General features: G+C 51.6%; 1 protein-coding gene across 1 annotated transcript; it reads left to right on the forward strand.

The window, feature by feature from the left end:
• The first annotated feature begins 2679 nt into the window (after nt 1-2679).
• Nucleotides 2680-17602, forward strand: prr19 (proline rich 19). The gene is given in 4 exon segments (XM_086003920.1): nt 2680-4312; nt 10716-10873; nt 14087-14500; nt 14502-17602. Coding segments are annotated over 4 exon segments (2763 nt in total). The 5' UTR covers nt 2680-3165; the 3' UTR covers nt 15546-17602.
• Nucleotides 17603-17813: the final 211 nt, after the last annotated feature.

Genomic DNA, 17813 nt, shown 5'->3' on the forward strand with positions numbered 1-17813 from the left:
GAGAGGGAGGAGTGGAGAGAGTGAGAGGGAGGAGGGGAGAGAGTAAGAGGGAGGAGGGGAGAGAGGGAGGAGGGGAGAGAGTGAGGGGGGGAGGGAGAGAGTGAGGGAGGGAGAGAGTGAGAGGGGGGAGAGAGAGAGCGGGGAGGGAGTGAATGAGGGGGGGAGCGAGAGTGGGGGGAGAGGGGGACGAGAGGGAGGGAGGGGGAGTGGATGGGAGGGGGTGGAGAAGGAAGGGGGGGGAGAGAGGGTGGGGGAGTGGGAGGGGTGGAGTGGATGGGGGAGGAGGGGGGAGTGGATGGGGGAGGAGGGGGGAGTGGATGGGAGAGAGAGGGGGAGTGTGTATGAGAGAGGAGGAGTGTAAAAGAGAGAGGGGAGTGTAGTGAGTGAGAGAGGGGGAGTGTATAAGAGCAGAGAGATGGAGAGTGTATGAGAGGGAGAGAGGGGAGGGAGGTGTGAGGTCTTGGCTGGTAAGGAGTGAGCTGCACTGAGTTTGCTGGGGCTGTTTGGAGGCAGTTGTGTGACCCTCAAAAACCAGCAGCTTCCACAGGAGCCCCGTGAAGCCATTCGCGGTAACAGTAGGGCTGAGACCCTGAGTCAACTGTCAACACCACTCCCATTCCACTCTTTGCTTCCCCTGTCGCTGTGTTTTGAGGACACCTGAATGGTATTCCACCTCAACAGCTGTCCAATTCATTGCTTGTACTGAAACAGAAAGGACAAACTATCAGCATTTATATTGTGTCTTTCATAACTTCACATAGTGTCCGCTGTGGCTCAGTGGGTCGCAGCCTCGCCTCGGAGTCAGCAGGTTGTGGGTTCAAGTCCCACTCCAGGGACTTGAGCACAAAAACCTCGGCTGACACTCCAGTGCCGTGCTGAGGGAGTGCCGCACTGTCGGAGGTGCCGTCCTTCAGATGAGACATTAAACCGAGGCCCTGTCTGCTCTCTCGGGTGGACGTAAAAGATCCCATTGCACTGTTTCGAAGGATCTCCGGTGTCCTGGCCAAAATTTATCCCTCAATCAACATCTAAAACAGATTATCTGGTCATTGTCACATTGCTGTTTGTGGGAGCTTGCTGTGCGCAAATTGGCTGCCGCGTTTCCTACATTACAACAGTGACTCCACTTCAGAAAGTGCTTCATTGGCTGTAAAGCACTTTGGGATGTCCGATGGTCGTGAAAGGCGCTATATAAATGCAAGTCTTTCTTTTACTTCAGTCCATCCGAAAGTGCTTCGCAGCCAATGAATTACTTTTGACAGGCAGTCGCTGTTTTGTAGGCAAACACAGCAGCCAATTTGCACATGGGAAGATCCCACAAACAGAAAATCAGATGAGCAAGCAGTTAAGCCGCTTTAAGTGGTGGTGGTTGAGGGAGGAATTTTGGCCAGGGCGCGGGAGAACTCCCCTGCTCTTTGTTGAGTAGCACCACGCAATCTTTTACATCCACTTGAGCGGCCAGACAGGGCCTCGGTTTAGCGTCTCATCCCAAAGGCGGCGCCTCCTCCAATGATGCAACGCTTCCCCAGTACTGCACTTGGAGTGCCGGCCTAGATTATGGGCTTGGGTCAAGGCGAGATTGCTACCATTGGGCCAATTTCTTCACTCAAAGGGCTGTGTATCTTTGGTATTCTCTAGAAAGAAGAAAGACTTGCATTCATATAGCGCCTTTCACGACCACCGGATGTCTCAGCGCTTTACAGCCAATGAAGTACTTTTGAAGTGGAGTCACTGTTGTAATGTGGGAAACGTGGCAGCCAATTTGCGCACAGCAAGCTCCCACATACAGCAATGTGATAATGACCAAATAATCTGTTTTTGTTATGTTGGTTGAGGGATAAATATTAGCTAGGACACCGGGGAGAACTCCCCTGCTCCTCTTCAAAATCGTGCCATGGGATCTTTTACGTCCACCTGAGAGAGCAGACAGGACCTCGGATTTAACATCTCATCTGAAAGACGGCACTTCCGACAGTGCAGCACTCCCTCAGCACTGCACTGCGAGTGTCAGCCTAGATTTTTGTGCTCAAGTCTCTGGAGTGGGACTTGAACCCACAAGCTTGTGACTCAGAGGCGAGGGTGTGACCCACTGAGCCGCAGCGGACCCGAGAGCTGTGGGATGCTCAGTCGTCGAGTGTTTTCAAGACCGAGATCGATAGAGTTTTGGACACTAAGGGATGTAGGGATAGCGCCGGGAAGGTGGAGTTGAGGCAAAAGATCTTATTGGCCCAGAAATTCGGGTCCCCACGGGTGAGTACGCGCTGGGTACTCACCTGTACGGCCCAACGAAAGTGCCGGTTTCGTGCATGCACTGCGCATGCGCGGGAAACCAGAACTTCCGTTCCCTTAGAGGAAGGCGTTGAGAGGTGGAACGCGTGCGCGGGAGAGGCAGCGTGTACGCCTGGAACTTCCGTTTTTTTTCCAGGTTTTCCCGGGAAGGTAAGTCTCCAGCAGTTACACTTTTAAAAAGCCGGCGCAAGGCCTGCTTTTAACAAGGTAAGTGGTGAATTAATTAAAATTAAAACATTTTTTCCACAGGTTTATTATTTTTAAATACTTTAAAGAAAGGTAAGTTTATTTTTAGACCCGTTAGAAAATGTCACTAATTTTTTCAAAAATTTAAATTATTGTTTAAAAGTTATTTTATGTAATTTATAGTTATTTTTAAAATGTGATTTAAAAAAAAAATGTATTTGAAGTTTTAGTGATGTTTTGGGGCTGAATTTTATTCATAGATTTGACAGGTCTTCCTGTCAAATTTATGAATGAAGCATTCCCTGCTACGATTGGCTCTCCATGGCCCACGTGATCCCAGGGGATGCTTCGAACTAACTGCGCCCCTGGGATACGCAAGCACTGCGCGCCAGCAGTTGGAGGAGGCCCAGGATCGGAATCCCACGCGGGCCCACAGCTCAAAGGCCGGCACGCTAGGTAAGTGCAGGTCGGGGGCTTGCAGCCACGGGAAGCCTCTGACCCGAATTTCTGGGCCGTTAACTAGCGGAGCAGGCTCAAAGGGCTGAATGGCCAACTCCTGCCCCCTATTTCTTAATGTTCTTAAGGGGATTGTCAAAACAACCAGAGACGACATAAGGAAACTTTTTTTTAACGCAGCGAGTTGTTGTGATCTGGAACGCGCTGCCTGAAAGGGCGGTGGAAGCAGATTCAATGGTAACTTTCAAAAGGGAATTGGATAAATACTTGAAGGGGAAACAAATTTGCAGGGCTGTGGGGAAAGAGCAGGGGAGCGGGACTAATTGGAGAGCTCTTTCAGAGAGCCGGCACAGGCACGATGGGCCGAATGGCCGCCTCCTGTGCTGTGTCGTTCTATCTATGATACTTATTGTAATATTCAATGTTTCAGGTAATGGGACAGCGATCATCATGAGCCACCAGTGCAAACAAAAGGGAAGCAGAACGAGCATCCTGAGCTACATTCAGTCCGCGCTGGGGGGACCTCCGGAAAAGCACAGTCCCCGCATCACAGCCGCCACCTCGCACCCTGCACAGGACACCTCGGTGACGGTTAAAGCGCCGAACACGGTCACCAAAGTGAAGCGTAAGAAGACCAGGCGGGAGCTGAACCGTGCCAAATTCGGTAAAGGGATTGTTGAAAAGCTGTTCAAATGCAAGCCAGGCCACGTGGTTCCGAAAGTGCGTCACGCCGGTAAATGTCACTGCAAAAGTGCCGCAAGCTCTTGGGCAGCTGAACACTCGGTTCCTAAACCGTCCCTTAATCCTAACTGGGTTATAACCCAAAACAGACTCACGTACCACCTTGGGATATTCAACAAGGAGATCAAGTCTATCGATATCGAGAGACTCTTGAAAGAGGACCAGAGCGGTCACTGCAGCCAAGGTAACGCCAAGGAGCCGACTGCGAAACCGGCTGAGGATGCAATGGAGGTCACGAGTTGTACACCTCTGCAAGGGCAGGAAGCAGAATCGGTGGCTTTGGTCGAACAGCCCGGCTCCTTAACACCCGACCCGAAAGAAAATGGGCCTGCGACCGAGACTGGCAGTGTGGGGCAGCCTCCCTCCGCTGGGGTCCCTCCCTCCCACAAGCTGGAGACGGCAATCCGGGTTCCCAGCGCCCCAACAGGACGAGCGGCCCCCGTGGCCGAGCTCGCCCAGAAGCTCGTCAAAGCCCTCGACACCCGCGGCACCTTCCCCGGCCAAAGTCTAGTGCATCAGACGCAGCAACAGTTGCTGAATATTCTTGTCGAACGGCACGGAGGGCTGCCAGCTACTTTGGCCTCGACAACGAGGGGAAAGCAGGAATGTGACCCTGCTCCCAGCACCATGGATATAACCGGTAAGAACTGCTTTCAAGTGCCTGGTGGAGGGATGTTCCAAATGTAGTCGTCGTCTTGGGCTGTCGGTGATGCCTGGCATGGCTGCATTTATTGCCTATCCCTCATTGCCTTCAGTGGGTGCGGACTCGTCTTCTCAGTTTGTAACAGTTGTATGACTGGTGGAATCTAGCACAGGTTGACTGGAAACCAAGATTGGCCAGGAAAACAGTAAATGAGCAATGGGAGGCCTTCAAGGCGGAGATAGTTCAGGTACAAACCAAGAGCATTCCCATAAGGCGGAAAGGTGGGGCATCCAGAGCCAGAGCTCCCTGGACGAAAAAAGGAAATGGAGGTTCTTGCCATGGAGGGAGTGCAGCGAAGATTCACCAGACTGATCCCTGGGATGGCAGGAATGACGTATGAGGAGTGATTGGGTCGATTGGGCTTGTACTCGCTGGAGTTTAGAAGAATGAGAGGGGATCTCATTGAAACTTATAAAATTCTAACCGGACTCGACAGACTAGATGCAGGAAGGATGTTCCCGATGGTCGGGAAGTCCAGAACCAGGGGTCACAATCTAAGGATAAGGTGTAAGCCATTTAGGACTGAGATGAGGAGGATTTTCTTCACCCAGAGAGTGGTGAACCTGTGGAATTCTCTACCACAGAAGGCGGTTGAGGCCAATTCATTAAATATATTCAAGAAGGAGTTAGATATATTTCTTAAGGCTAAAGGGATCAAGGGATATGGGGAGAAAGCATGGGGAGAAAGCAGGGACAGGGTACTGAATTTGGATGATCAGCCATGATCTCATTGAATGGCGGAGCAGGCTCGAGGGGCCGAATGGCCTACTCCTGCTCCTATCTTCTATGTTTCTATGTAAAATAAAACCGAAAAGGAGCTTTATCGGTGCTGGGTCCTTTGCTGTTTGTGGTGTACATTAATGATTTAGATATGAATGTAGGAGGTATGATCAGTAAGTTCGCAGATGACACGAAAGTTGGTGGAGTGGTAAATAGTGAGGAGGGAAGCCTCAGGCTACAGGACGATATAGACGGGTTGGTCAGATGGGCAGAACAGTGGCACGTGGAATTTAACCCTGAAAAGTGTGAGGTGATGCATTTTGGGAGGACTAACAAGGCAAGGGAATACACAATGAATGGTGGGACCCGAGGAAGGACAGAGGATCAGAGGGACCTTGGTGTGCATGTACATAGGTCCCTGAAGGCAGCAGGACAGGTAGATAAGGTGGTTAAAAAGGCATATGGGATACTTGCCTTCATTAGCTGAGGCATAGAATATAAGAGCAGGGAGGTTATGATGGAGCTGTACAAAACGCTAGTTAGGCCACAGCTGGAATACTGCGCAGTTCTGGTCGCCACACTATAGGAAGGATGTGATTGCATTGGAGAGGGTGCAGAGGAGATTCACCAGGATGTTACCTGGGCTGGAGCGCTTCAGCTATGAAGAGAGACTGGACAGGCTGGGGTTGTTTTCCTTAGAGCAGAGAAGGCTGGAGGTGGGACCTGATTGAGGTGTACAAAATTATGAGGGGCATAGATAGGGTAGATAGAAAGGAACTTTTCCCCTTAGTGAGGGGTTAATAACCAGGGGGCATAGTTTCAAGGTAAGGGGCAGGAGGTTTAGAGGGGATTTGAGGAAACACTTTTTCACCCAGAGGGTGGTTGGAATCTGGAACTCACTGCCTGAAAGGGTGGTAGAGGCAGGAACCCTCACAACATTCAAGAAGCATTTAGATGAGCACTTGAAACGTCATAGCATACAAGGCTACAGACCAAGTGCTGGAAATGGGATTAGAATAGACAGGGCTTGATGGCTGGCGCGGACACGATGGGCTGAAGGGCCTCTTTCTGTGCTGTATAACTCTATGACTAATGTCAGATACGCAATACAATCGAAAACCAGTCAGAATACAGAGTGCAGGGGGAAATTGAAAAAGGATATAAGGGCAAAGAGAGAGTATGGGAAAGGATTAGCGGTAACAGAAAAGGGAACCCGCATTTTTTATGAGCACCATATAAAAAGTAAAAGGATCGTTAAAGGAGTGCTGTGGCCGATTGGGGACTAAAAAGGAAATCTTCCTGCGGAGGCAGAGGGCATGACTGAGGAACTGAATGAGTACTTTGCAAATGTCTTCGCAAAAGAATTGGATGAAATTAATGTTGCAGTAGAGGAGGGGGGAGTAGCGATATTGGACTGGATGAAAACAGATAGAAAGGAGGTGCTAAATAGGTTGGCGTCGCTCAAAAGTCAACAAGTCACCCAGTCCAGATGGGATGTATCCTCGGTTGCTGAGGGAAGCTGGGGTGGCGATAACAGAAGCTCTGACCACAATCTTCCAATCCTCCTTGGATATGGGAGTGGTGCCAGAGAACTGTAGGATTGCAAATTTTACACCGCTGTTCCAAAAAGGGGAGAGGGATAAACTTGGTAACTACAGGCCAGTCGGTCTAACGTCAAGTGGTGGGAAACCTACTACAGTCCATTGTCGAGGACAAAATTAATTCTGACTTGGAGAAGCATAGCTTAATAAGAGACGGCCAGCACGGATTTGTCGAAGGCAAATCGTGTCTGAGTAACCTGATTGAGTTTTTTGATGAAGTAACAGAGAGGGTTGATGAAGGTAGTGCAGCAGATATTGTATATATGGACTTTCAAAAGGCATTTGATAAAGCACCTCATAACAGAAAATAGAAGCACATGGGATTAAAGGGACGGTGGTCGCTTGGGTACGTAATTGGCTAAGGGATAGGAGGCAGAGAGTACTGGTGAACGGATGTTTTTCTGACTGGAGGGAAGTATGCAGTGGGGTCCCCCAGTGGTCAGTATTAGGACCATTGCTTTTCTTGTCATATATAAATGACCTGGACTTGGGTACCAGGAGTACAATTTCGAAGTTTGCGGATGATACAAAACTTGGCGACATAGTAAATAATGAGGACGACAGGACGATATAGACAGACTGGGGGGAAATGGGCAGGCACACGGCAGATGCAGTTTAATGCGGATAAGTGTGAAGTGATACACTTTGGGAGAAACAACATGGCGAGGCAGTATAATCTAAATGGTACTGTTCTGAGGGGGGTGCAAGAGCAGAGGGACCTGGGGGTGCATATTCACAAATCCTTGAAGGTGCCAGTTAAGAAAGCGTGTGGGGTTACTTAGCTTTATAAATAGGGATATTGAATAAAAAACAAGGAAGTCACGCTAAACCTTTACAAATGCTAAACCTTTACCGGTTAGGCCTCAGCTGGAGTACTGTATCCAATTCTGGGCCCCACACTTTAGGAAGGATGTCAAGGTCCTGGAGAGGGTAAGCAGGAGGTTTAGAAGAAAGAAAGACTTGCATTTATATAGCGCCTTTCACGACCACCGGATGTCTCAAAGCGCTTTACAATCAATGAAACATAGAAACATAGAAGATAGGAGCAGGAGTAGGCCATTCGGCCTCTTGAGCCTGCTCCGCCATTCAATGTGATCATGGCTGGTCATCCAAATTCAGTACCCGGTTCCTGCTTTCTCCCCATATCCCTTGATCCCTTTAGCCTTAAGGAATATATCTAACTCCTTCTTGAATATATTTAATAAATTGGCCTCTACTGCCTTCTGTGGTAGAGAATTCCACAGGTTCACCACTCTGTGGGTGAAGAAATTCCTCCTCATTTCTGTCCTAAATGGCATACCCTTTATCCTTAGACTGTGACCCCTGATTCTGGACTCCCCGACCATCGGGAACATCCTTCCTGCATCCAGTCTGTCCAGTCCTGTCAGAATTTTATAAGTTTCAATGAGATCCCCTCTCATTCTTCTAAAACTCCAGCGAGTATAAGCCCAATCGACCCAATCTCTCCTCATACGTCATTCCTGCCATCCCAGGTATCAGCCTGGTGAATCTTCGCTGAACTCCTTCCATGGCAAGAACATCCTTCCTCAGATAAGGCGACCAAAACTGCACACAATACTCAAGATGTGGTCTCAAATGAAGTACTTTTGAAGTGTAGTCACTGTTGTAATGTGGGAAACGCGGCAGCCAATTTGCGCTCAGCAAGCTCCCACAAACAGCAATGTGATAATGACCAGATCATCTGTTTTTGTTATGTTGGTTGAGGGATAAATATTGGCCCCAGGACACCGGGGAGAACTCCCCTGCTCTTCTTCGAAATAGTGCCACGGGATCTTTTAGGTGTCACCTGAGAGAGCAGACGGGGCCTCGGTTTAACGTCTCATCCGAAAGACGGCACCTCCGACAGTGCAGCACTCCCTCAGCACTGTACTGGAGTGTCAGCCTAGCTTTATGTGCTCAAGTCCCTGGAGTTTACCAGGAATGCGGGATTTCAGTTACTTGGAGAGATTGGAGGAGCTGGGATTGTTCTCCTTCGAGCAGAGAAGGTTAAGGGGAGACCTGACGCAGATGTTCACAATTGAGAGGTTTTGATCGAGCAAGTTGGGAGACACTGTTTCCTCTGGCAAGTGGGTCAGTGACCAGCGAGCACAGATTTAAAATAATCGGCGCAAGAACTCGAGGGAGAATGAGAAACGTTTTCACACAGTGGGTTGTTGTGATCTGGAACGTGCAACCTGAAAGGGTGGTGGCATCATTCCAGAGGAACTTTCAAGAGGCAATTGGACACGTACGTGACGGGCACGAATTTGCAGGGTTGCGGGGCAAAAGCTATGGTGCGGGACTAAATTGGGCTGCTCTTTCGAAGAGCCGGCGCAGGCAGAAAGGTCTCTTTCCGTGCTGTATCATTCCATGGTTCCACGAACCCCACACACGGCGGGATTGGAGTTTCAAAGAGGCCAGGCTGGATCGGGGTGCAAGGTCACCAATGTTATCTCCCTTACTCAGTGTTATAGAATCATACAGCACAGAAGGAGGCCATTCGGCCCATCGGGCCTGTGCTCGGACTTTGAAAGCTGCCTTTTGTCCCCTGCAAGTTCCTCATCCTCAACCCGGCCATCTCCCTTTTAAAATTATTGGTGGAATCAGCTTCCACCAGCTTTTCAGGCAGAGCGTTCCAGATCCCAGCAGCGCTCGGAGTGAAAGAATTTCTCCATCTCCCCTCTAGATCTTTGGCCAGTGATTTTAACTCTATGATCTCTGGTTATTGACCCACTGGTCAGAGGGAATAGATTTTCTCTGCCTACTCCACCCAAACCTCTCTGATCATCTTGGAAACCTCTGAGGTCACCTCTTCACCTTCTCTGTTCCAAGGAGAACAGTCCGAACTTTTCCAACCTCTCCTCATAACTGAAGTCCCTCATCCCCGGTAACATCCTGGGAAATCTCCTCTGTCCCCTTTCTGAGGTCTTTACATCTTTCCTGAAGTGTGGGGCTCAGAAATGTCCACAAAAATCCAGTTGTTTCCAACCTTGGTCAATAACCAGGGGGCAGAGATTTAATATAATTGGTAGAAGGATTAGAGGGGAACTTTTTTCACCCAGAGGGTGGTGAGGTCTGGAACTCACTGCCTGAAAGGGTGGTCGAGGCAGAAACCCTCATCGTATTTAAAAAGTACTTGGATATGCGCTTGAAGTGCCGTAACCTGCAGGGCCACGGACCGAGAGCTGGACAGTGGGATTGGGCCGGAGAGCTCTTTGTCGGCCAGCACAGACACGATGGGCCGAATGGCCTCCTCCTGTGCTGTAAATTTCCATGCTTCTATTATTCTATGATTTAAGGGGCGGAAGCATTTTTTATTACGCAGCGAGTTGTTATGATCTGGAATGCACTGCCTGAAAGGCTGATGGAGCAGATTCAATGTTAACATTCAGAAGGGAGTTGGATAAATTATTGAAGAGGACATTTTTTTGCAGGGCTATTGGAAAGAGCAGGTGGGACTAATTGGATAGCTATTTCAAGGCGCTGGTGCAGGCACGATGGGCCGAATGGCCTTTTATTTTAGATTTGTTCACGGGATGTGGGCGTCGCTGGCAAGGCCAGCATTTATTGCCCATCCCTAATTACCCTCCAGTGGCTTGCTTGGGGCAGTTAAGAGTCGACCACATTGCTGTGGGTCTGGAGTTGCATATCGGCCAGACCGGGTAAGGGTGGCAGATTTCCTTCCCTAAAGGACATTAGTGAACCAGATGGGTTTTTATAACAATCCGATAGTTTCCTGGTCACCATTACTGATACTCGTGCTTTATTCCAGATTTATTTAATTAACTGAATTTAAATTCCCCAGCTGCCGTGGTGGGATTTGAACTGGGAATCATTAGACCAGGCCTCTGGATTACTAGTCCAGGAGCAGTACCACTCTGCTACCGCGCCCTGCTTCTGTGCTGTACGATTCTATGATTACATGTGACCCCGCCAGCGGGAATCTTTCCCGATGATCTCCTTAACATTCTGTGCGTACTTTTGCCGGATAACTGACTGCTGCTAATGACTTTCTTCAGGGCTGAGCAGACCCTCCAGTCCCAGCATGGACCCTCTTGACGAAAAAGCCACTGCAAGTAAACTCTCGGCTCCGAGGGATCAGCTGATTGAAGAGACGTTCCAGCCTCAGCGAGACGACGTGGCTTGTGGATTTCCCACCCATTCCTCTCCAGTGATGGTAAACGGACCCTTTATTCTTGAGTAAGACATTTAGAGAGCTCTGAGAGCACGAGGTTGTGTTTGGGAGCCTGTCGCTTTGTATGCTGTGGACCAGTGGATGCGAGTAACACTAACTTGCATTTATATAGCGCCTTTAATGTAGTAAAACGTCCCACGGCGCTTCACAGGAGCGTTATCAAACAAAATTTGACACCGAGCCACATAAGGAGCTGTTAGGGAAGGTGCTTGCTCAAAGAGGTAGGTTTTAAGGAGCGTCTTAAAGGAGGAAAGGGAGGGAGAGAGGATTAAGGAGGGAATTCCAGAGCTTAGGGCTTTGGCAGCTGAAGGCACGGCCACCAATCGTTGAGCGGTTAAAAATCGAGGTTGGTCAAGAGGCCAGAATTGGAGGAGTGCAGATAACTCGGAGGGTTGTGGGGCTGGAGGAGATGATAGGTTTAGGCAGGGGCGAGGCCATGGAGGGATTTGAAAACAAGAATGAGAATTTTAAAATTGAGGCGTTGCCAGACCGTGAGCCAAAGTAGGTTAGCGAGCACAGGGGTGATGGGCGAACGGGACTTGGTGCAAGTTGGGACACGGGCAGTAGAGGTTTGGATGATCTCAAGTTTACAGAGGGTAGAATGTGGGAGGCCAGTCAGGAGAACGTTGGCAGCAGGCACCTCAAAGCACTGGAGAGGTACCACCAACGCTGCCTCCGCAAGATCCTGCAAATCCATTGGCAGGATAGGCGCACCAACGTCAGTGTTCTTGCTCAGGCCAACATCCCCAGCATCGAAGCTTTGACCACGCTCAGTCAGCTCCGATGGACGGGTCACATTGTCCGCATGCCCGATACGAGACTCCCAAAACAAGCGCACTACTCGGAGCTCCGGCACAGCAAGAGAGCCCCAGGTGGGCAGAGGAAACGCTTCAAGGACACCCTCGAAGCCTCCTTGAAAAAGTGCAACATCCCCACCGACACCTGGGAATCCCTGGCCCAAGACCGCACAAAGTGGAGGAGAAGCATCCGGGAAGGCGCCGAACACCTCGAGTCTCTTCGCCGGGAGCAAGCGGAAGCCAAGCGCAGGCAGCGCAAGGAGCGCACGTCAACCCCAGCACCCCACCCACCCGCCCCTTCAACCACCGTCTGCCCCACCTGTGACAGTGACTGTAGGTCCCGCATTGGACTCATCAGTCACCTGAGAACTCATTTTTAATGTGGAAGCAAGTCATCCTCGGTTCCGAGGGACTGCCTAAGAGAAGAGAGGAATAGTCAAGTCTAGAGGTAATAAAGACATGGATGAGGGTTTCAGCAGCTGATGAGCTGAAGCAGGGTGGGAGTCGGGCGATGTTCCGCAGGTGGAAATAGGCGGTTTTCGTGATGGTGTGAATATGTGGTCGGAAGCTCATTTCGGGTTCAAATATGATGCCAAGCACTCGGTGTGTAGTAATCAAGGCACTCCGAACACAAGAGTCTGACGTGTAACCCTGAATATGACTTACATTGTTATCTTGCTGACCTTTGTCCAAGCACGACCCCAGGCTCATTGGGTGCCTGCACTGCTCGCTATGGCACTAACTGCGCAATCCAAGACTTGATCCTCGCCCAGTGCGGAGAGAACCCATCTCAGCCAGGCTGGAAGGGAAAACGAGCAGCCAGGGCCTCGCTGCTCCTCATCATTCAGAGATTGCTGCTGCAACAGCCCTGTGTAGATATCTGGTGAGGGCAGAGTCGGGCTCACTGTGCGACATTGCCCAGTCGCCTGCTGCTGCTTAACCTCTGGCCCCCACACATGAAGGTGAAAGAGGGCCGGAGAGAACTGTGGAACTTGCCCCCAGTGAGAGGGAGCGCAGCAACTTGTTCTCTGGGCTGTGATTGGATAAATAGCTGTGTGGGGGGTGCTGCTGTGATTGGATGTTTTGGTGTGTCGGGGGAGTACTGGGCTGTGATTGGATAGTTAGATGTGTGGGGGTTGTGCTGTGATTGGATGTTTTGGTGCGTGGGGGCGGTACTGGGCTGTGATTGGATAGTTAGATGTGTGGGGGTTGTGCTGTGATTGGATGGTTTGAGGGGTGGGATGGCGTACTGGGCTGTGATTGGATAGTTAGATGTGTGGGGGTGGCGTGATTGGATGGTTCGGTGTGTGGGGTAGGGTACTGGGCTGTGATTGGATAGTTAGATGTGTGGGGGTTGTGCTGTGATTGGATGGTTTGAGGGGTGGGATGGCGTACTGGGCTGTGATTGGATAGTTAGATGTGTGGGGGTGGCGTGATTGGATGGTTCGGTGTGTGGGGTAGGGTACTGGGCTGTGATTGGATAGTTAGATGTGTGGGGGTTGTGCTGTGATTGGATGGTTTGAGGGGTGGGATGGCGTACTGGGCTGTGATTGGATAGTTAGATGTGTGGGGGTGGCGTGATTGGTTCGGTGTGTGGGGGGTGGTGCTGTGATTGGATGTTTTGGTTTGTGGGGGCGGTACTGGGCTGTGATTGGATAGTTAGATGTGGGGGTTGTGCTGTGATTGGATGGTTTGAGGGGTGGGATGGAGTACTGGGCTGTGATTGGATAGTTAGATGTGTGGGGTGGTGTGATTGGATGGTTCGGTGTGTGGGGTAGGGTACTGGGCTGTGATTGGATAGTTAGATGTGTGGGGGTTGTGCTGTGATTGGATGGTTTGAGGGGTGGGATGGCGTACTGGGCTGTGATTGGATAGTTAGATGTGTGGGGGTGGCGTGATTGGATGGTTCGGTGTGTGGGGTATGGTACTGGGCTGTGATTGGATAGTTAGATGTGTGGGGGTTGTGCTGTGATTGGATGGTTTGAGGGGTGGGATGGAGTACTGGGCTGTGATTGGTTGGTTCGATGTGTGGGGTGGGGTACTGGGCTGTGATTGGATGGTTCGATGTATGGGGGTACTGGGCTGTGATTGGATAATTAGATATGTGGGGGTTGTGCTGTGATTGGATGGTTCAATGTGTGGGGTGGGGTACTGGGCTGTGATTGGATAAACAGATGTGTGTTGGGTTGAGGCGGGGGAAATAGGAAGGTGTGACCCTAGGTGCCACACTGTACAGCTGCCCAGATGCCAACCCATCCCGGTTCCTCTGTTTTGTACATCTGTAAATACCATAGGATTGAACTACAGTTTGTCGCTTTCTTTTTGCCTTCCTTCCCTCTACCTGCTGTTTGTTCTGAATTCTGTTGGTCAGTCACCCATTGTTCTGTTTTATAAGCAGGTGAATCGACTCTTGTACAGAAAGCAGGCTTCCACTGGTCTCGCCCGACTGAGGATTTCAGGATGTGCCGCGGCCGGATCAGGGCTGACCGAAATCTGGCCGCAGAAAGTCCCCGACAGGAGTGCTTTTTTCCCTGGAATGCAAGGTGGTGCCTTTGCCATAACTGCCGGGAGCCAAGCCGAGGAAAACCCTTTCTTCAAACATCCCAGCCATCGGCGCCCTTGGCTGTGGAAAAACCCAAGCCATTTCGAAACGACTAAAGTCACCGCAAGCATCTTTCAAAGTCCCGCCGTTAAGAGCCTGCCAGCGACCGAGTGGGAGCTCCGAACAGAACCAGCGACGGTGCTGAATCAGGACTTGAACCAGTCGAAGAGTCCGCTTCCGGCCTCGCAGCGACGCACGTTTCCAAATGCCGCCACCCGCCTCTCCTCGGTTTTACAGCCACACCCCTCCCGGCCAGATGCACAAGGCCAGCAATTCGCTGGCTAAAATTTGGGAGGCCTACCGCGATTCTCCGGGTGGGCCTCCCTGGGAGAGCTTCTCCAGAGAAGCGCTGAGTCCACTGGGTTGGACTCCAGGGAGGGAGAGCAAGGAATGGAGAGGCAAGGGACCCCCCTTGGAGGACATTTATAACATTTCCCAGCACAAGTTGAGGAATCTCGGTATAAACGTCTTGGGAAAGCAAGTCGCAGCAGACGGCCGTGGGAAGACATGGGCGTGTCAGGATGATCTCTCTGAGGGAGGGGATGTGGGTGGGAAGGTTGCTGACGGACATGTTCATTCCAAACCCCCAGCAACAATCCAGGAGATCTCATTCGAAAGCCCAAAGGTACCTTCTGACCACTGTGTAGTGGAGCATCCCCTGAACCCTCATCCTTGTTGTTCACTTAAAGAAAAGTTTCTGTACAAAGTCTGTCCGGGACAATATGACGGACTGTACCATCCATTAGAACTCCACAATCTCAGTGTTTCGCCTTCGTGCTTCACGTACAAGGAGACTGCAGAGCGATGGGACACGTTCCGCCCGAGCGATTTGGACAAGCAAGCCATCTTACTCCACAGCAGGGGAGTGTACAAGGAGAATTCTGGCCATTATTACACGCAGTCACAGGCCTCTGAGAAAGCAGCCCAGGGCTGCCATGGTGTGCTGGACAGGTGGCCCTGCCCTCTGCTGGAGGCTGGGTATATATCAGCGAAAGGCACCCGTGAATTGGGCGCGACGGCCTTGGATCACAAGTCTTATTTAAACTGGGATGGCGCCAATGCACACCTGCCAGTATTGGCAGATTACGCTCCGCCAAAAGCTTGGCCGGTCCCCCTTTCGTTCTATTACCCGCCGTCCGACACCTTGGCGTGGAGCGATCCCCCGTTGCCAAGTTGGCGCGAGGTTCCTCCGAGACGCACCTGGGAAAGCACAAGCCCAGAGCCGTGGGTTTTCCCCAGAATGAAACTGTACTGATTGCAGGACGGGGCGAGACGCAGCTTGCTGGGCTCAGGGTCAGCAGTGACTGGCGGCTGTCCAACTCCAGGTCAGGCTACAGAGACCCGGGCCTCCTCTTGGAGGACGTGCATTAGCAACCAGAGTGGGCAAGCGAAAGAGAGAAACTGTGCCGACAAATCAACATCAGGGTGGGTGGCGGGGGGGGGGGGTAGAATGGACCGTGTGTGATGCAAGACGCGAGGACACGATCAAACTCCCAATCCCAGTGCAGCACCCGTTCCTCATCATTCGGCCCCTCCCCGCAGCAGAAACCAGCTAAGTGGCCGGTCAAGGAAGGAGCCTGAAGAGCTGGCAAAGCTTTCCTTCGGCCCAGGGCGTGGGGCGTGCTGCTCTTCCGCCATTTCCACATGCGGCAGGACTTTGAACGCGATATCACGCCCTGTCCTTTCTAAAAATTGTCCTCTGCACAATTTTAGTGACATTTTCAAAGTTCCTGTTGGTGATTTATAGAAAAGAACACGGTAACAATGAATGATTATCATGCCCTGGGAGGCGGGGTGTGCCTCCCTTTAGGGTGAGGCCTACGAGACACTTAGGTAGGCTCCTTGCCCTTACAGCTGAATGCCTCATTTATTTTTGGGTTTCCAGTCCTTTATTTGAATCCAGGACCCCATGACTGACTGACCTGTCGCTGTGGGGATTGAGAAGTGAGGCAATTATTTAGTTTGCCTTTGTGCTGGTTGTGGGTCTCTGTGCACTTCCCCTGGCTGATGTGGGCGCTGCTCTGGGGTCTCCGCCCTCTGTGCACTGCCCCTGGCTGATGTGGGCAGCTGCTCTGGGGTCTCTGCCCTCTGTGCACTGCCCCTGGCTGATGTGGGCTGCTGCTCTGGGGTCTCCGCCCTCTGTGCACTGCCCCTGGCTGATGTGGGCGCTGCTCTGGGGTCTCTGCTCTCTGCACTGCCCCTGGCTGATGTGGGCGCTGCTCTGGGGTCTCTGCCCTCTGTGCACTGCCCCTGGCTGATGTGGGCGCTGCTCTGGGGTCTCCGCCCTCTGTGCACTGCCCCTGGCTGATGTGGGCGCTGCTCTGGGGTCTCTGCCCTCTGTGCACTGCCCCTGGCTGATGTGGGCGCTGCTCTGGGGTCTCTGCCCTCTGTGCACTGCCCCTGGCTGATGTGGGCGCTGCTCTGGGGTCTCTGCCCTCTGTGCACTGCCCCTGGCTGATGTGGGCGCTGCTCTGGGGCTCTGCTGTCACTAAGCAGCCACTCGGAGATACCCGACACCAGCCCAGAGTTCCTCCCGCTCCCGGGCTGACCGGGAAGCACTGGGCTGTGTTCAGCAACCTCACTCTGGCAAAGCCCAGTAGAGGAGGTCGCAATGTGGGGGGATTAAACTGGCTTCTGAGGGCAGTGACCCGTCCATCTCAGTCCTGCACTTCCTTGGTGCTTAATTTCGCTCAGTGCCACCTTGCTTAACGCGGCCATGATTAAAAGGTAAAGCATGGTGGTACCACAGAGCAGAACGGTTTCTGTCGCAAGTCGTCCCAACTGAAATGGAGCACAGCACGGTGACTGGTACAACTAGGGTGTTTGAGCAGAGATTGCGGGGCACACTATGATGTGATGCTCTGCACAGTTAACTGACGGAGAACGGGCAGGCGCACTTTTACATTGATCAGAAAATGTGGTTGGACAGCGCGGAAAGTTCAGCGGGATTCCTAGGGTCAGAGGATAATTTCCGACGGCTTGCCCTTTGCCAGCGCTTCAGTTTTCCAGCTGCTGTCTTGGCCTGGCCTGACTGGGGATTCAGTCTGTTGTGTGAGCCGTATTGGATCAGCAAGGCATTGACAGTGGGAGTCACTGGACCTATAGTCCCTGTTCATTGCTTGATTGGGCTCTACACATGGACCCTCCCCTTCCCCTCACGCTGACCATTGCCAACACGATTGGTGTTTTGCTGCACATATTGTTCCAGGTGTAAATCAGCTGGTGTGTAATAAAAATTAAGGCATGTTTTTTTTGCTGAAGAATTGCTGCTTTCATTATTTCTAACCTGAAATGGACATGGTTCCTGATCCAGTTACACTCCACGGAGAGGGGCAGGCTCTGAGTTGGGGAGGGGGGGGAGAGGGGCAGGCTCCGAGTTGGGGAGGGGGGGGAGAGGGGCAGGCTCCGAGTTGGGGAGGGGGGAGGGTCAAGGTGAGGGAAGGGGCCCCTAAATCTTCCTGTTCTGTGTGGGGCTCAGTAGCAGGATCCATCCATGGCCTGTGTTCAGTTACCACCCCATCAG

Source organism: Somniosus microcephalus, chromosome 12, assembly GCF_052327205.1.
Source record: "Somniosus microcephalus isolate GS21.2 chromosome 12, FLI_Smic_1.0, whole genome shotgun sequence".
NCBI classification, from domain to species: domain Eukaryota; kingdom Metazoa; phylum Chordata; class Chondrichthyes; order Squaliformes; family Somniosidae; genus Somniosus; species Somniosus microcephalus.